The following is an 18,233-nucleotide window of genomic DNA, read 5'->3' as shown; positions in this document are numbered from 1 at the left end:
CTGTGGGAGACGTGCTCTGAGGTGACCGCTTTCCGAAATGGGAGATGGCGGCTCTGAACTCCGACCCAGTGAATCATAAGAAGAGACGCTTTTGAGCGTGTTTTGGTGGCTTGCTTCTCATGATCTCACCCTGCCAGCATCTGACACGGTTGAGATTCAGCAGTGGGGGAGGCACACCTGAGATAAGGGACAGGCGTAACAGTGGGTGGTTCTGGCTTCTTCCTGGCTGGAAATCTCGTGCTGCAGTGGGAATCGTGTACTGGGAGGTGGCTATGGGAGCAAGTGGGAGCTGCGTGGATGGTGGGTAAAGGAGGCAATCAGGAACTGCCTGGTTGAAGTGTGAAGGGGCCTGTTCCCTTCTGTGTGTGTCTTTCAAGATAACATAACCCCATGTAGCTGCTTGCTTTGCTGATGTGGACATTAGCCTGTCTGCAGCACTAGGTGCATGGGAGGTGATTGCCCTGCTACCAGTCCGGGGGGGGGTGTGTGTGTGCTGTGGATGGGGTTGCTTCAGGGAGCCAAGGCTTGTGTGCTGTTTGGGCTGGGAGGTGAGCTGATACAGTGTGAAATGTTTCCACAGCTCAGGTGAATGCGTGTTGCTGTGTCCTGGGGCAGCCCAGGCAGTGCTGTGGCCCCATTTGGATGTTGTCTGCTCCAGAGTGGCTCATTTCCACAGTTCTCTTGGAGGATTTAATCCACCTCCGGGGCTGTGCTGTGGCCTGTTGCAAGCGGTGGCTGGGTTCCTGCATGTTTAGTGGGGCAGGGCTGCTGGCCTTCACGCTGTGACTCATCATCGAGGTTCATCCTGCTCCTCCGCCTGCGCTCCCAGTGTCTCTCCTGCCACCTCATCGTGCACCAGGACCCTCGCTGCTGCCACCATCCTCATCATAGGTGAAGCCGCTCTGGTGCATCCGTCCTGTCTGTGCAGAGAAGGTGCTGGGGCAAATGGGGTGGATTGGCTGCAGAGAGCTGGGAGAGGGGACATGGAGAACACCTTTACAGAGCTCCTTCTCTGACCCTTGGTACAGATGGAGCCCAGCTCTGCTCTTCTCCAACCAGGCAGGGGTCTGACCCTCTGTTCCCTGTGTTGGGGTGCCCCTCGCAGCCCAGGAGTGCTGCATGCTAGGCAGAACTGGGCTGCTGGGGCATGCATAGGGCTGTGCCTGCTGAAGCAGGGTCAGGGCAAAGGTTTCTTTCACTCTCCGTGTGTTTGGCACTGACCTGGAGTGGAGGTGCGAGGTGGAAGGTGGTGAGGAGGAAGGGGTAAGGAAGGGGAAGGGGCCCTGGCTGGCCTGGGGAAGCTGTGCCTTGCTAGTGTGTCCCCCTTGGGCTCGCAGTGTGAGTGAAAGGGGCAAGCCAGGGCTGATCTCACCTCCTGGGTGTGCCAGGCTCTGCATGCCCATGTGGCATGGGATGGGCTGTGGGGATTTGCCACGGTCCCTCACTGGAACCTGGATGAGCAACCCCATTCTGCTGTGGGGCATGGAGCAGGTGGCATGGAAGAGGATGGTCACCCTCACCTGCATGCCCCTGGTGGATGCTGCACCACCTGCGGTGGTGGGCAGGGACCATGGGATAGGGTGCTTTGCCATGGTGGGGCACTGTGGGGGTATTTGGCTGGCAGGATTTGGGAGGCAAGTCACAGGCATCCTGTCTGATGAAGTGCTGTTTGCAGGAAGCCTGAGCTGCCCCTGTGCCCTGCCCGCTACCCTGCATGGACACTGGGGTGCAGGATGGGGCTGAGGCATCGCTGGAGGCATGCCTGATGGCTGAGGTGAGCATGGGCAGGGGCTTGGGGGACAGGAGACACCCCAAAGATACCTGTGGCTGGGGTACCCCCACAGTGGAGGATGGGGGGTCCCCATGGGTGGAGGATGGGGATGCGGGTGCAGCCATCAGCATCAGTGCAGGGATGGGACTGAAGGTCACGTTCAGAGTGGGTAGAGGGGACTGTGGTATGGACACATGTGGAGAAGCTTTTGACAAGGGCCTGTAGGGACAGGACAAAGGAGAATGACCTTAAACTGACAGAGGGGAGATTGAGATGAGATCTGAGGCAGAAGTTCTTCCCTATGAGGGTGGTGAGGCCCTGGCACAGGGTGCCCAGAGAAGCTGTGGCTGCCCCATCCCTGGCAGTGTTCAAGGCCAGGTTAGACAGGGCTTGGAACAGCCTGGTCTAGTGGAAGGTGTCCCTGCCTGTGGCAGGGGTTGGAACTGGATGAACTTTAAGGTCCTTTCCAACCCAAACCATTCTGTGATTATATGGAGGAGGTAGCTTGACCCTGTAGTTCCCATGGGGGAGAGGCCAGAGGGCGAGGGAACAAGGGAACATCCCAGCTCACCCTGTCCTCCCGCTGCAGGAGTCAGAGGAGAAGCAGCGCCCGGTGGCGCAGTGGACTGTGGCGGAGGCTGGTGCCTGGCTGGCTGCACACAGCGGGGCCAGGGAGCTGGTGGAGCTGGCACATGAGCACGACGTCTCGGGCCGGGTCCTGCTGCGGCTGACGGAGGGGACCCTGCGGCGCATGGGGGTGACCCCGCGGAGCCGGCGCCGGGAGCTGCTGCGGGAGCTGCTGCAACTGCGGCTGGAGCAGGAGGTCGAGGAGCTGCTGAGCATTGTTGGCCGTGAGCATCCCCACTCCATATGTGGGCTGGGGGGGAGCACTGGTTCCCTGGGTGGACGGTGGTCATTGTCACCTCTCCTCAGAGTGAAGACAGTGTCGCTGCGGATGTCCTGGAGACTGCAGGAGGAGAGGTGATGCCATGGGAGGACAAAGCAGCAGCTGGGACTGAGCACTTGATGCAGGAGCGGTGCTGGAGGGAACCTTGAGGTGACTGTGTTCCCCGTGGACAAGACCAAATCTGGCTGGAAGAGGTGGCCACCGGGCCCCGGGTGGCATGCGTTGAAGGGTGGCTGCCAGCTCCCATGGGGTCCTATCGGCTCTGGCATGCTGGGGGCACCCTACCAGCCCCCCCTGGATCCTGCTGCAACCATGAGGCAGCCTGGCCCCAGGAGTGACCCTCCAGTCTGTCTGTCTGTCTGTCTGTGGTATAGAGCATAGGGGACAAGTTCCCAGGTTGCTGTGTAGGGGAAACCTGTCTCCTCGGTACCCTGGGGCTGGCAGGAACAGGGCAGCAGTGCCCAGCCCAGAACTGGTCTCAATAAACACTGCCCTGGTAAGTACAGAGGGGTCCCCACTCTGAGGACCTAGAAAAGGTCTGAAAGCCCAAACCCACCCTGCCACAGCCCAGGACAGGGAGTCTGCAGCCTCCTCTGCCCTGGTATTTTCCTGGCCCTGAACTTCTGCACTGGTGCAAAGGGCTGGCTGTGAACTGCAGGGCAGGATCCATCCCCAGGACCCGATTCTCCAGGGAAGAAGACCGGGGCGAGCACTCCTTCCTCCCACACTACCCTGCTGTGGTCTCAGAAGTCTCATGTGGTCCAAGGGTCTGGCTGCATCCTGTGTGGACCCCTGTGGTCTGGCACCCTGGATCCTGGTACTGGCACTATCTATGCCTGCATCCTGTGCTGGAAAACGTGGTGGGAGCTGAGCGAGCAGCCGTGTTGAGCTGAGGGACAGGGCACAGTCTGGTCTCTGCTTATCTTAGTGCAGACCCTGGGCAGGTTGAAAGTTTACTTTGTTTTTTACCCTGGCTTGTGAAATGGGCATTCTGTTTCCCGGGAATAAAATCCCTTCCTGGAAAGGGCTCAGACAGCCCACAGAACTGAATTGGCTCCTCAGGCTCATGTGTTTTCATACAAAAAGCCTCACTTCTCTCTTCCTGCAGGAACCAGCCACGGGGGGCTTCCAGCGCTCCTGGACCAGTGCCAGTGGGGCTGGAGCATATCCCACCGGGCAGCTGGAGGGATACAGAAAAGCACAGGCTGCCACCAGGGCCTGACCCACGCTTGGCCGAGGCTGGAGCAAGAGACTGCTCGCCTTAGGCAGCCCATAGGAGGGGTCCCACAGGGGCAGAGGAACTCCCTTCTGCTGCAGAGACCTCACCCGCATGAGCCCATTGGGTGCCCCGAATGGCTGTGGTGCAAAACCAGCACAAAACACATGGAGTGGAAGGGATGCTGGCTAGTTGGGATCTTGGAATGATTTGGGTTGGAAGCTCATCTAAAAGCTCATCCAGTTCCAACCCTCTGCCATAGGCAGGGACATCTTCCACTAGATCAGTTTGCTCCAAGCCCCGTCCAACCTGGCCTTGGGCACTGCCAGGGATGGGGCAGCCACAGCTTCTCTGGGCAACCTGTGCCAGGGCCTCACCACCCTCACAGGGAACAACTTCTTCCTAAGAGCTCAATTTCCCCTCTGTCAGGTTAAAGCCATTCCCCCTTGTCCTGTCCCTACAGGCCCTTGTCAAAAGCCCCTGTCCAGATTTCTTGTCGCCCCTTTTAGACACTGGAAGCTGCTCTAGGGTCCAATTGCTCATGTTCTCCTCTGGACCACTCTCACTTCAGCCTCCACCCATCCTGTTTTGCTCAGCTCCATCCCTGGCAGCAGCTGCCAAGTTTCACTTTTGTATTATTGTGAAAATGGCCTGATTTCCAGTAAATTGGGATGCTTCTTGCTATCTCCATTGTCAAGAAGGAAAGCATGTGACAAATTCGGGTTGTATAAGGGGAGGACTTCGGACAGACTGACTCCAGTCTGGGAGCTGCTGAGCGTCAGAGGCAGATGGTAGGACCTTGATGGTTAAGCATTGGGGAGGGGTGGTGGGGTGAGGGGTGGTGAGGGATCAGCATAAAGTAGGGATCTTGTCTGTCTTCTGCTTCATATTTCATGGGTTTTACCATCTCCTGAGAGATGCCAGGGAAGGGAAAAAGGGCATTTAGGGTGAATGGTCCCTGCTCTAAGCCTGGGATGCAGGAAACAGCCTTTGCTCAACGGCTTGTTTGAAGAAGCTCAGGGCACCCGTGTGGGCTGCAGGGGTTGAACTGGGAGGGTAGGGAGGAGGCAGGGCGGTCAGTGCAGGAGCCCGTGGGGTAGGAAGAGGGATCCGGGGCTATTCAGGGGTAGACTGATGCCTGCAGGGGAGCAAAGCCTGGCTTCAGGAACTGGCTGCAGGGCTGGATGGGGAGGGACCTGCTACCTGCTCTGGGGCCAGACCCCTTGCAGAGCCCCTTTCCTGCTGCGAGCTGGGAAACGTTCCCGCAGCCAGCGCTGATCTTGCCCACCCCGGACACGACCCAGTCCCACGATGGGCCAGGATGGGTGCACTCGCCCCGAGCACAGCTTGCCGGGGCCAGGAGCTGGGTCGGCTGCGGAACGGGGCAGGCACCTACAGCCTGCTGACATTCGCTTCCCTGCTCTGGAGACAGGGGGCTGCGCTGGGCTGCGTCGGGGCCAGAGGAGAGGTGGAAGGCAGCCCTGCGGGCGCTCCTATAGCCTAGGAAGCTGAAACGGGTAGTTTGAGGAACATTACTGATGATAACCTTTTCGGTGGCATGCGCTCTGTCAGCTCTAACAGGGGTGCAGAAGCAATGGGTGCTGGGGGGCAGTCCTTGGGCTGGTGGTGTGGGCAGCTTGGGCAGTGGTGCCTGCCTCCTGCCCCGCTCACTGGGGAGTGTGGCAGCACTGGGATAACTAATGTGGGGCAGTTGTGGGACACCCTGCCCTGTTCCCAAAGAGAGGGGGAGAGTTTTTCCTTCCCCGCCCCATGGAGTGATGGTGAGATTCACCTCTCCCAGCCCCTCCTACAGTCTAAACTTCACCACCCAAAGTGCTCTGGTCCCTGGCACAGCCTCTTAAAGGCACAAGCTCTTCCAGAGCCCGGCTCTCCTGGGACAGGGATGGGGAAAACACTCTTGAGGGGGCTGTTCCCATGAGGCAGAATGCAGGCAGTCCTACTGTAGGTCATGCTGCCAGCCTTACTGCTTCCCTTGTTTGCTTGCAAGGAAGAAAGCAATCCCAAGTTATTCCAGAAATATACTTAATAGTCCTCTTTCTGCACTAACACAAAAGCATGGGCCTTTTCCCTTTTTCTTGAAGTATGAAGCCATGCTGGGACTTCAAAGCCAGGTTAAGTGCTCAAGGCTAGGTTGGATGGGGCTTTGAGCAACCTGGTCTAGTGGAAGGTGTCCCTGCCCATGGCATGGGGTTGGAAACTGGAGGAGCTTTAAGGTCCCTTCCAACCCAAACCATTCTAGGATTTGATGATTCAAAGTGTGCTCACGTGCTGGTTGATGGTCCAGCTCTGCTGGAGTTAATGTCTGCTATTGTAGCTCTGCAATGCTGTTTTGGGCATCTGAGACTAAAATAGTGTTGGTAATGGGCCAACAAGCATGAAGCTGGGAGGGGATAGAACCAGGATACGTGGCCTGAGTGGACTGAGCTGGACGGCACTGGGCTCAGCAGTCAAAGTTGGGGCAAAAATATGGCCACTGCCATAAAAAATAATCAAAAGTACTTTTTGAAATATACTAGCAATAAAAGGAGGGCCAAGGAAAACCTTCGCCCTCTACTGGATACTGAGGATGTGGAAAAGGCTGAGGTACTTAATACTGCCTTTGCCCCAGTCTTTAAGAGTCACACCAGCCATCTTCAGGTTCATCAAGGCAAAGTGCTGGGTCCTGTGTTTGGGCCACAACAACCCCATGGAACACTACAGGCTTGGGAAAGAGTGGCTGGAAAGCTGCTCGGCAGAAAAGAACCTCAGGATGCTCCCTGGCAGCTACTGAACATGAGCAGCTTGTGCCCAGGCAGCCAAGAAGGCCAACAGCATCCTGGCCTGTATCAGCAAGAGTGTGGCAGCAGGGCCAGGGCAGTGATTGTCCCCCTGTACTCAGCACTCGTGAGGCCGCACCTCAAATCCTGTGTTCAGTTCTGGGCCCCTCACTACAAGAAAGACAATGAGGTGCTGGAGCAGGTCCAGAGAAGGGCAATGGAGCTGGGGAAGGATCTGGAAGTGTGATGGGGAATGGCTGATGGAACTGGGGGTGTTTAGTCTGGAGAAGAGAAAGGTCAAGGGGCACCTTATTGTTCTCTACAACTGCCTGAAAGGAGGTTGTAGTGAGGTGGGGGTAGATCTCCTCTCCCAAATAACAAGTGACAGGACAAGAGGAAAGAGCCTCAAACCGTGCCATGGGAGGTTTAGATTGAATATTAGGATCAATGTCTTCAGAGAGGGTGGTCAATGGAGGCATTGGAACAGACTGCCAAGGGAAATGGTGGAATCACCGTCACTCAGCAAAAAAAAAAAATCAAAAAACATGTCCAAAAAACGTGTAGATGGAGCCCTCAGCGATATGCTTTAGTGGTGGTCTTTGCAGTCTGGGGGTAATGGTTGGACTTGATGATCTTAAAGATATTTTCCAACCTAGTTGATCCTATGATGCTGTGATTCTCCTCTCCAGAAATCAGGAGTGAGACCTGTACCTGGGCTGGGACAATCCTAGGCACAAACACAGGCTGGGCAGAGACTGGATTGAGAGCAGCCCTGAGGAGAAGGACTTGGGGGTGTTGGTCAATAAGAAGCTCCCCATGACCCAGCAGTGTGCGCTTGAGCCCAGAAACCAACCGTGTCCTGGGCTGCATCACCAGCAGTGTGACCAGCAGGTCGAGGGAGGGGATTCTCCTCTGCTCTGGTGAGACCCCCCTGCAGTCCTGCAACCAGCTCTAGGGCTCCAGCATAAGAAGGACACGGAGCTGTTGGAGTGAGTCCAGAGGAGGCCACGAAGATGCTCCAAGGGCTGGAGCACCTCTACTATGGAGACAGGCTGAGAGAGCTGGGCTTGTTCAGCCTGGAGAAGAGAAGGCTCCGGGGAGATTTTATAGCAGCCTTCCAGTAGCTGAAGAGGCTGACAAGAAATCTGGAGAGGGGCTTTTGACAAGGGCCTGTAGGGACAGGACAAGGGGGAATGGCTTTAACCTGACAGAGGGGAGATTGAGATGAGATCTGAGGCAGAAGTTCTTCCCTGTGAGGGTGGTGAGGCCCTGGCACAGGTTGCCCAGAGAAGCTGTGGCTGCCCCATCCCTGGCAGTGTTCAAGGCCAGGTTGGATGGGGCTTGGAGTAACCTGGTCTAGTGGAAGGTGTCCCTGCCTGTGGCAGGGGTTGCAACTGGATGAGCTTTAAGGTCCTTTCCTACCCAAACCATTCCATGATTACATGAATCATGGATAGGCTTGGTTTTCCTTGCTGTGATGTCATTATGGTGTACAGGCTTTAGAGTCCTATCCTGAGCCACCTTGTGCTGTATGCAGAAGAGCCTCTTAAAGCAGGAGATACTTTGCAAACTGTCCCTGGGCTAATGTACACAATGGGTATGTTGATTTATGTCCCAGTTGAAACCCCAGTGTGGTCACCACCCCAAAAAGGCCCTGATGTGTCTTTGCTGGCTGGGCTGTCATTACAGGCGAAGGGGGATGCCTCCACTGCTTCCTCGAATGAGTCCTCTGCATTGATGGGTTGCCATCTCTTGACTCTGGTTTTCTCCTTTAGGATTTTAGGTCTTTCCTTCCCAGTGTTTTTCCTCCTGAATTCTTGAGGTAGTTCTCATCTTCTTCTTAAACCCCAGCCTTGCCTAGCAGGCCTGCTGTGTGATGGTGTGCTGTCTCAGCTGAGCTGGGGAGCTTGGCTCTCTGTGTCCTCTGCAAAGTCAAGTGTCTGACCAAAGAGAATATCTGCTTGAGGTAAGATGAATCAGATCCTATACCCTCTTATAGGAGGCTGGGGCCTCTGACAACACACCTTACAAAGAGACTGTTTTATTCTTCCACAGCCATGGCCTCACAGGAGGACATACTAAAGGATGATGAAAAGGCAAATCTTGCAAAAAAACTACTGGCAGAAGCATGTGAGAAAGAAGGACTGGATGATAAACGATGGCTTCCCCAACTGTCAGAAATACTGGGAGTCAAGTCCAAGGAAGCCCTGAAACATATGCAATATGAAGACTACCTTAAGCTGGAGCCTAAAGTAAAGCACCCCTGGGAAAAAAAGGCTCTCCAAAAGCTCCTGGGAGTAACAGTCAACAAAGAAGATGCAGAAAAGACTTTTGAGGAGGTGCAGAAGAAGCACTTGGAGACAGCAAAGCAGAGACAAGAAGCAGCCAAGCTACTCGTGAAGGAGCTGAAAGAAATGCACAACAGCCACAGCCACAGCAAGGATGCTATAAAAGCGAAAGAGGAGGCTCTGTGGCAAGCCATTGAGATTCCCAAAGAGTACTGGCCACCACCAGAGCAGTCACTGGTGGGTTTGCTGGAGAACATCCAGAAGCAGCTGGAGCAGCAGGAGTTGATAGTGAGCAGGGCTGAAATTGTCTCTGACATGGAGGTCCTGAGGCGGGCGTCAGGGGGACTGGCCCTGCAGGGCATCTACAAAACCAGCAGCTTTGAGGATGTGCTGGCAAAGCGAGACCAGCTCATCCAAGTTCCGGATGGATTCAGGCTTGCTGGTCCAGAGCAAGGGTCTCTGTTTGAGAGGAAGGAGTTCTCCTCCTCTGCAGCAGAAGCTGCTTTCACCAAGTCCATGGAGAGGCTGGGGTTCAGCATCACCATTTCTGCCAAAGCTGGGTTCTGGGGGTTTAATGTTGGCAGTGACATAGATTACAGCAGCTCTTCTCAGTCGGAGGAGACCCACCAGTCCCACTCTGAGCAGAGCTACATTTGCACCACCAAGTACCACTACATCCCTCTGGCCTCCTGCTACTTCCAAAAGCATCAGCTTTGCCTAACAGATGTGGCCCTGCAGGAGCTGAAAGACATCGAGCGTCTTTTGAGCAGTGTTCCAGAAGAAGACAGGTCCAACATGCTGAAAAGCAGGTGTAAGAGCTTCTTCAGCACATTTGGGTCCCACGTAAACCAGGGTCCCCTCCACTTTGGGGGGATATTCCGATGGAAGGCATCTGTAGCAGGATTCAGAGCTGAGCAACGGGAAGAGATGAAGCAACAAGTATCTGAATCACTGAATGGCTATGTAAGTGCCACCTACAGCAGCTTCGGTATCAGCATGGGTGTGGATGTGGAAGGTTCAAAATACAGCTCACATGCTACTTCTCGGGGAAGAGCTGGAAGGAGAGCCCACACAGGAGTTCAGCATGACGTGACCAACACAGGGGGCCCACCAGAGACAAATTTTCTTCCTCAGTGGAAATTGGGGCTGGTAACTAATAACACGACCTGGTGTGTTATTGACCGAGGCTTTCAATTGATCCCAGTGTGGGATATAATCCTGTTCAATCACAGAAGTGATTTTAAGTCCAGCTATCAAATGAGCAGCAGCCTCAGGGCTGCATACGAAGCATTAACAAATCACAGTGTCAGCATCATGTTTGGAGAGGAACTGGTCAGTGCAGTGGAAGAGGCCAGAGCTTTCATGGAGTGTGTGAAGGCTTGGGAGGTGACAGTAGATGAAGAGAAACTGTCCACACTGCTAACATTCAAACAGAATCTGTATGAAAAAACCAAAACCCATAATGTCTGGATCAACGTATGCCTGTCAGACAAAGGACTGCAGGAGTTCCTTGTGAATACTGTTCTGTTTTTCAGAAAGTCACCTCCAGTAAACACCATGTGTATCAAGTCTCTATTGAAATGCCTCCTGGATCCTTATGTCTATTCTGTCAAGGACTTCCCCAGGTCTTCCTTCATTATGCAATGGATCTTTGATAGGAAGCCCATGCTTCCTGAAACTCTCAGTGTTTCTGAGCTTGAAGATCTCACCGAGACACTGCTGCAAATGAAGGAGTACATCCAGGAAGTCACCTATGCACCAGAAACTGCAGCATCTGCCATTCATGAAGCAAAGGTAAAAGCCACCTTGACTATAAGCTCTACTGTTTATTCCTCACTCCAGGTTCTCCGGGGAAGGGCACAGAAAGACATAGAACTGTTAGTACTTCTAATTATGACCAGCACAGGATACCAGATGGAAGGGAACAATTTTCAGTACCTCCTTGGATGTCCAGAAATTAACTTCATGATAAATGAAATGCAAGAGGGACATAAGGAGTATCTGAGTCTGAAGGAACAAGATGTTTACAGAGCTCAGGCTTTCCTGGTGCTGACAGGTCTAAAGGTAACACCTGAATATAAAGAGGTATCACCTGAGCAGAAGAATGAGCGTTTAACTTTCATGGAAGATCAAATGAAAAACTTATGGTCCACAGAGGTAAAAACTCTCTTTGAAAAGCACCGTGCACTGAAAGACTGGGAGATGCTGGAAAAGGACTTGGATTCCCTCGTCAGTGGGCGCTTGGAGGACACACGTGACGATCTGAAGAAACACAGTATAATCAAAGACTTGGAAGACACTTTTCAAAGGACAGAGCCTTCCAGTCAGTCCAAATCCAAATCAGAGAGCAGTGAAGCTGAAGCAAATCAAGCAACTACAAATCAAGAATTCCTCCACTTACTTAAGCGCCTTGGACTGGAAAGTTACTATCCAAGGAAGATGGGGACAGAAGACTTCCACATCATATACAAGAAATCTTTACATGACAGCCACCCTAGCAACGACAATGAATTACCATTTTACTTCCTGCAAAAGCTATTAACCGTGGATTATCGGGTGAGGTACCTGACTTGCAGGGGTGAGAGCAACCCACGACTCGCACCTATGCCAAAACCCACAGAGCAAGAGCATGAACCCTCGGATTCCTTTGATGACTTTTTCACTGACCGGGAGGATGAAGCCCCTGAATCTGCACCCAAAGACAGTTGTGTGCACCCCATGGACCTCCAGATGGCAATTTTTCATTGCGCTGATGATTTCATGAGACAGTACATTTCAACAAAGCTTGCTTTCTGCCAATTTGCACTACCTCTCCTGGTACCAAACCCGTGCACTTCAAAGATAGAGTTTCCCCTCTGGTCCCTCAGCCAGATAAAGAAGAGCTGGAAAGAGGCTGAGAAGCCAGGAAAGCAGGCCAGAACTAACAGTTACAAAAACAAATTCATTTATCAAGCAGAGACACCCATCGTGTCCTTCATACGGATTGGCAGTTCTACTTCCTCTTCCAAGTCTCAGATCCTGAATGCTCTGCTGAGCAAACATGACACTTTTTTCCACCGGCATTGCAAAGGCAGCACCAAAGACTGTGTATTGATGAAAGGTGTTGTGGAGATCTCCTGGTACTGTCCCCGGGGCAGTGATGATGACAGCTTTGACTGTTGTGTTGCTTTCTGTAACCTGCACGGAGATGCAAGGCACCACGAAGAACAGCTACGGTTTCTACAGGAGATATCAGCTGTGAACGTGGTTCTTGTAGCCAAGTCTGATCAGAGTGACAAGAAAGGGATGAAAATTTTACGTGACCTGTGGCAGTCCCAGACGCCTTTGGTTTGCCTTTTCACTGAAAAAGAGAGCATTGCCACTGGCCGATCTAGCCAAAACAGAAGAATAGGTATCAAGAACAGAAACGAAGCAGAATTAATGGGCGAGCTGAAAAAAACCATTGGAGAACTTGTGGAAGGGTCTAACACACTTTTCAGCCTCGATTCCTGCCTGGACAAAGCTCACAAGCATGGATTCTTAGTCGATGAAGATACAGATGCATGTGTAACAGCCAAAGAAAAGGCAAAGGCATTGGTGAAGCTTCTGAAGGAAGAGAAGTTGTTTGAGATCAAATCCAAGCTGCTGCCTCTTCAAGGAAAACTGTGGTACATGTGGTGCAAAAAGGACAAAGAACTCACTCGCTTGCAGGAAAAGAGGAACCAGAGCATAGAGCATCATCGGAGCCAAACTGAATTGGAGAAGTCAGCAATAAGAAGAAAACAACTAGAACAAGCATTCCCTCTCAATCAGCTGATGAAATCAGTCCTTGGCTTTCTCCAGTCACAGCCAGCAGATACCAAGAAATACTTTCTGCACTGGATGAAGGTTTTCATGGATGATCTGTCTTCCGACCACCTTGACAAACTGAAGAAAGAATATCACCTGTTATGGTCTCAAATCATGGCAATAACGAAAAGCAATGACAAAACTTACCTGAAACCTCAGTTGCTGAAGAATATAGATGACATCTCCAATGAAATCAACTATTCGTCCATTGGCCTTGAGCATATTTTGAGAGAGGTAGGGCAGATTTATGAAGCTCTGGAATCGATGAACTCAAAGGATGAACATTTTGTCAAACTACCTGAAATTGCAGCTGATCTGATGGTTTCAGGGTATCCTGTCGAGCTGATGGATGGTGATGCTTCTTACATACCATTACGATGGGTCAATGCAATCTTTGACAGATTAATTAATAAGCTAGGGGACAAACAAGTATTTGTTCTCTCAGTGCTTGGCATCCAGAGCACAGGGAAGTCAACCCTGCTGAATGCCATGTTTGGTCTTCAGTTTAATGTCAGTGCAGGGCGATGCACCCGGGGAGCGTTTATGCAGTTAATTAAAGTAGATGAGAAGCTGCAACGAGATCTGGGCTTCAGTTACATGCTAGTTGTTGACACAGAGGGACTTCGTGCCATAGAGATGGCCAATAAACAGTCCCTTAACCATGACAATGAGCTGGCCACCTTTGTCATTGGCATTGGCAATATGACTCTGATCAACATCTTTGGAGAAAATCCGTCAGAAATGCAAGATATCCTCCAGATTGCCGTCCAGGCTTTTCTGAGGATGAAGCAAGTAAAACTTTCCTCAAGCTGCCTGTTTGTACACCAAAACGTGGGAGAAATAACTGCCAAAGAACAAAACATGGAAGGAAGAAGGCGCCTCCAGGAAAAGCTGGATGAAATGACTGTGATAGCTGCCCAGCAAGAATTCTGTGATGCCTGCTGCTTCAGTGACGTCATTTACTTCAATGTGAACACCCATATTCATTACTTTTCTCACCTGTGGGAAGGAAACCCCCCAATGGCACCACCCAACCCCACCTACAGCCAGAACGTCCAGGAATTAAAGAGCAAAATTCTCCAAGCTGCCGAGAAAAGACCACCGGGCAGTATTTTGAGGCTCTCAAGCTTGAAAGTTCGTATTAGTGATCTCTGGAATGCTTTGCTGAATGAAAACTTCATTTTCAGCTTCAAGAACTCAGTGGAGATTGCTGCGTACAAGAAGCTGGAAACTGCATTTGGCCAGTGGAGCTGGCGGATGAGGAGTCACGTCTTAGACTTGCAAATGAAACTGGACAATCAAGTTCGGAATGGGGACATGCAGGAGGTCCCCAGAGAAAGCCTTGAAAATGTAGTGCAAAAGACAAGTGATGACATCATGAAAGAGATGGAAAAGTATTTCACTGAGGAGAAAGACCATGAGATACTGGCCCAGTGGAGAGTCATCACAGAACTGAAGCTGAATGAACTAAAGGAATCTCTCCTTCGTGAAACTAGAAAGAAGTGTGAGCATCTGATTGAACTAAAGAAGAACCAGTATAAACTGGATGAAAAGAAGTCAGAATATGAAAGTGAGCTCTTGGAAAAGAGTAGGGAGATGGCTCTGTCTCTAAAAGGCCAGAGATTAACTGAAAGTGAACTCAGAGACAAGTTTGATTGTCTCTGGAATACGTGGGTTGCTGTATTCTCTGCTGCACCCCCTCTGATACAGGTTGATATCGATAGGGAAATAGAAGAAGTCCTTCTAGATCACTTTAAGGAACCTAACTTACTAGCACGGATAAGGAAATTTCCCCAAACCAAAGCATTTTCTGTTAACCTTGAAAAACACATCGCTAAGAAAAAACGTTGGTTTAACTTTGCTCGGAATTTTGATCATGCTGATATAAGCAACATAGAACACATTACAGATAACATCATAAGGTGTGTGACAAAGAACATTGATAAGAAGGAACAGGAGAAAAGGGATTATAGTCAAAGTTTTATTCATGAAATACTAAATGAAGTACAGAAGGGTATGAGCTCTGTCCCCAGCGATGCAAAATACAGTTTTAATACAGATTATGCAATAGATTTATCTCTGTATCTGTGCAGAATGGCAGCAAAAAGATTTAAAAGCATGCAGGAAACATTTAGAAAAGCAAATGATCCATGCACCTACCTGGTGAACAAGAGAGAAGATTTCTTCAAATATTTCCAGATGTCTTGGCAAGGGGCCACTTCTATCACAGCGTTTGCTGTTTTCCTGTGTGACAAGATTGCCTCGGCTCTTCGCCAGGCAATCTATGAGAGGACAGCTCTTACCATAGCTCAAGACATCAGGTCTAAGCTGCCAGATTTCAGTGGCAATAGATCCTCTCTGGAAGTTTGCATACTGAAATACCTGGCAGAAAAAGAAAATTTTGAGTATTTCCAGGAGTATCTTAATTTCTCAGGAGACTTTATGAAGAGTTACATTGAGAGACGTGTTGAGATGTACTGTTTAGATAAGAACAGGAGGCTGGAGAAGTTTTTAGATGACTGCCTTACTCACCTCTATGGAAGCATTCTGTCAGCTGTTTTTCAATCAACCAAGATTGTCAAAGACAGAAGAGACAGAAATGACAAAATCTCTCTTTGGCTGGATGAATTTTGCACGGCACTTAGAGAAGTGCTAATCTTGCCCAGAAGCAACCTGAGGAGCATTGAGCGTCAGGAGATAAATGACATAGACTTCCTGAAAAATGCCATGACAGAAGCATTGGCTTCCATGAAGGACAGTCTCAAGGAAGAGTTTCCTAATTCTGATATGAGCATATTTGAAAAGCAGCCTCATGCAATCTTGGCTGAGCAATTTTCAGGATGCTGGAATAAGTGTCCCTTTTGTGGGGCTGTTTGCACAAACACTATGCCACATCATGATGGAGACCATCAGCTTGTCTTCCATCGTCCTCAAGTTTTGGCAGGTTACAGCTGGTATAAAACAGACAATCTGGTCATTGATATTTGTTCTAGTAGTATTGTGAGTAACAATTCATTCAGGATTGGTGAAAACACATGGATCCCCTACAAGAAATACCGTGATGCAGGACCTCCTTATTCCAATTGGCTAATTCTTCCTGATACATCAACGCAAGCGTACTGGAAATGGTTTGTGTGTCATTTCAGGACAGAGCTTGAAAACTTGCACAATGGGAAATTTCATGGCAAAGGAGAAATCCCTGCCTCATGGCAGAGAATTACAAAGCAGGAAGTGCTTGATGAACTGAACAAGCTTTAGGCCAGGTTGACATCACAGACTGTAGTGATAGGACAAGGGGCATTGGATTCAAACTTACACGGGAAGTTCAGGCTGGATATAAGGAAGAAGTTCTTTACTGTGAAGGCAGTGAGGCATTGGAACATGTTGACCAAAGAAATGGTAAATGGTCCACCCCTGGGAGTGTTCAAGACCAGGTTGGACAGAGCCTTGGAGGACATGGTCTACTGTGATGCGTCCCTGCCCATGGCAGGGGGGTTGAAACTAGATGATCTTATGGTCCTTTCCTACCCAAACCTTTCTAAGATTCTGTAATATGTAGGAAGAACTGCAACCGCTTTGCATTTTAGAAGAGCATAGTATAAGTAATTCCACAAACTATTGTTACAATATACAATATATAAAATACATATGCAGCCTCAAGCTACATGCATGATACCTAATTTTGCTGACAAAGTTGGGTGAAATAAGGCGTGCTACTCCTGCCTCAGAAATCCCCTTGCTTCATGATATTCAGAATCCTCTTCCTTTTTCACCACAGAAATTAACCTCTGCTTTGTCTTATATCAAAAATGAAAAACATTCCTGCAGCGAGGAATCACATGAACAAGGTTAAGACCGAGTGTCAGGTGAAGAGCAAAGGCAGCATTTGAAAGGACCAATTTTATCAGCTGCTATCAGAATAAAAGTGACACTGACAGAAGTAAGTTTTTCCTCCAGCAAGTGCTTGTCATGCTTAAAGAAAAGGCTGTGGGATCTGAAAGCAGCTCAATATTGGCTGCAAGCTTTGCTGGTTTACTTTTCAGTATTACCACTCCCTTATCGACCTCCTATTGATAAAATGAGCTAGTACTCAGGTTAGTAGCTGTTCTGTTTCTGACATTGTTAAGGCAGTTAACACCACATGTGTATTTAGGTAGTGGTTTAATTAAGTTTTAATCTGGTTAGTTTTAGAAAACTTAAGTTTTAATTTGGTTAGTGGTTTATTAAGCATACTTCATTTGTCAAGATGAGCCATTCTTGTCTGGGCCTGTTGAACTTTCCTCCACCTCTTAGCCACCTGTCCTGGGTTCAGCAGTAGCAGTCATGTTTCTCCTTCTTGGGAGTTGGTGCAGTGCTGTGTTTTGACTTTTGGCCTGGGAACAGAGCTGATAACCATGATGTTTTGGTTTGGCCAAGGACTTTGTGAGCCTCATGCTCTGCCAGGGAGGAGGGGAAGCAGGGAGGAAGCAGAGACAGGACACCTGACCCAAACTGACCAAAGAGGTATTCCATACCACAGCACGTCATGCCCAGGAGGTAACTGGGAGTTACCCGGAAGGGCTGGGAGACTGCAGGGTTAGAGGAGGTATCGGTCGGTGCTTGGTCTGGCTTGGGGGGGCGAGTTATCGGTTGGCTGGTGGTGAGGTGTTGTATTCTCTTCCCTTGTTATTTCCCTTATCATTGTTATTATTGGTGGTAGCAGTAGTGATTTGTGTTATACCTTAGTTACTAATCTGTTCTTATCTCAACCCGTGGGAGTTGCATTCTTTTCGATTCTCCTCTCCGTCCCTCCGGGAGTAGGGGGAGGGAAAGAAGGGGGCGAGTGAGTGAACAAGTTACCTGACTGGGTTAAAACCACGACACCACTGCTAAGCAACCGCTCTTCTCTTTGCTTAGCTGCTGAGTGAAAATCTTTGTATAACCAATGTGGAGGATTACGTCTCTTTGCAGCTTCCTCAGCAGCCATCAGCAGTGTGTGACGTTAGTGTTCCTGCTGTCAGGACAGGCTGGTGGCAGTGGAACCATGATCTGGAGAACACGTAACCAGCCAGGACTGCACCACTGAGTTGGCTGGCAGTTTTTGCTGTGCAGCTCCTGCAAGGCCACTGGAAATCCAAGGACAAGCCCTCCTGGAACATTGGCTAAAGCGGTTATTCACTATAATCCCTTTTACTCTTTGCTAATAAACTAGTTGAGTTAGACTGGACTGATCTCTGCATCCTTTATTTTCAAGTTAGGCGCAGTTGTGTGTGACCTCAGTGTTTGTGCTGTGAAGACAAGGCAGGTGGCGACTGGGCGAAGGTCTGTGTGGATGGTGAATGTCTGCTCTTCAGGGTGAAGGACCTTCTTTAATGTCTCAAGGGATAATAAGAAGGGGAGGAAGCCATAAACAAGAACATTCAGTTAAACAAATCTGACCAACAGCTGATGTGTTGAATGGCCTTAA

At 50.3% G+C, this 18,233-nt stretch overlaps 2 protein-coding genes across 4 annotated transcripts; both read left to right on the top strand.

Moving 5' to 3' along the window:
• Positions 1–498: 498 nt before the first annotated feature.
• On the top strand, positions 499–3,031 carry LOC134165630 (sterile alpha motif domain-containing protein 12-like). 3 transcript variants are annotated; one of them, XM_062622627.1, is made up of 4 exons: positions 499–905; positions 1,676–1,774; positions 2,361–2,622; positions 2,705–3,031. In XM_062622627.1, exons 2-4 carry the CDS (start codon positions 1,715–1,717, stop codon positions 2,707–2,709), a joined length of 327 nt encoding a protein of 108 aa, XP_062478611.1. In that variant the 5' UTR covers positions 499–905; positions 1,676–1,714; the 3' UTR covers positions 2,710–3,031. The 3 variants fall into 3 exon arrangements, with proteins under 3 accessions (XP_062478611.1, XP_062478612.1, XP_062478610.1); XM_062622628.1 differs by lacking the exon at positions 499–905 and having other exon boundaries at positions 914–1,774; positions 2,364–2,622; XM_062622626.1 differs by lacking the exon at positions 499–905 and having other exon boundaries at positions 916–1,774.
• Positions 3,032–8,139: 5,108 nt separating this feature from the next.
• URGCP (upregulator of cell proliferation) lies at positions 8,140–16,979 on the top strand. The gene is made up of 2 exons (XM_062622614.1): positions 8,140–8,637; positions 8,727–16,979. The coding sequence occupies exon 2, from the start codon at positions 8,729–8,731 to the stop codon at positions 16,043–16,045; it is 7,317 nt and encodes a 2,438-aa protein (XP_062478598.1). The 5' UTR covers positions 8,140–8,637; positions 8,727–8,728; the 3' UTR covers positions 16,046–16,979.
• The last annotated feature ends 1,254 nt before the right edge of the window (positions 16,980–18,233 follow it).

This window comes from Pezoporus occidentalis, unplaced genomic scaffold (genome assembly GCF_034315485.1).
Source record: "Pezoporus occidentalis ecotype Australia unplaced genomic scaffold, CSIRO_AGI_Poc_V1 ctg244, whole genome shotgun sequence".
Taxonomy (NCBI): domain Eukaryota; kingdom Metazoa; phylum Chordata; class Aves; order Psittaciformes; family Psittacidae; genus Pezoporus; species Pezoporus occidentalis.
This window is presented reverse-complemented; position numbering and strand designations above follow the sequence as displayed.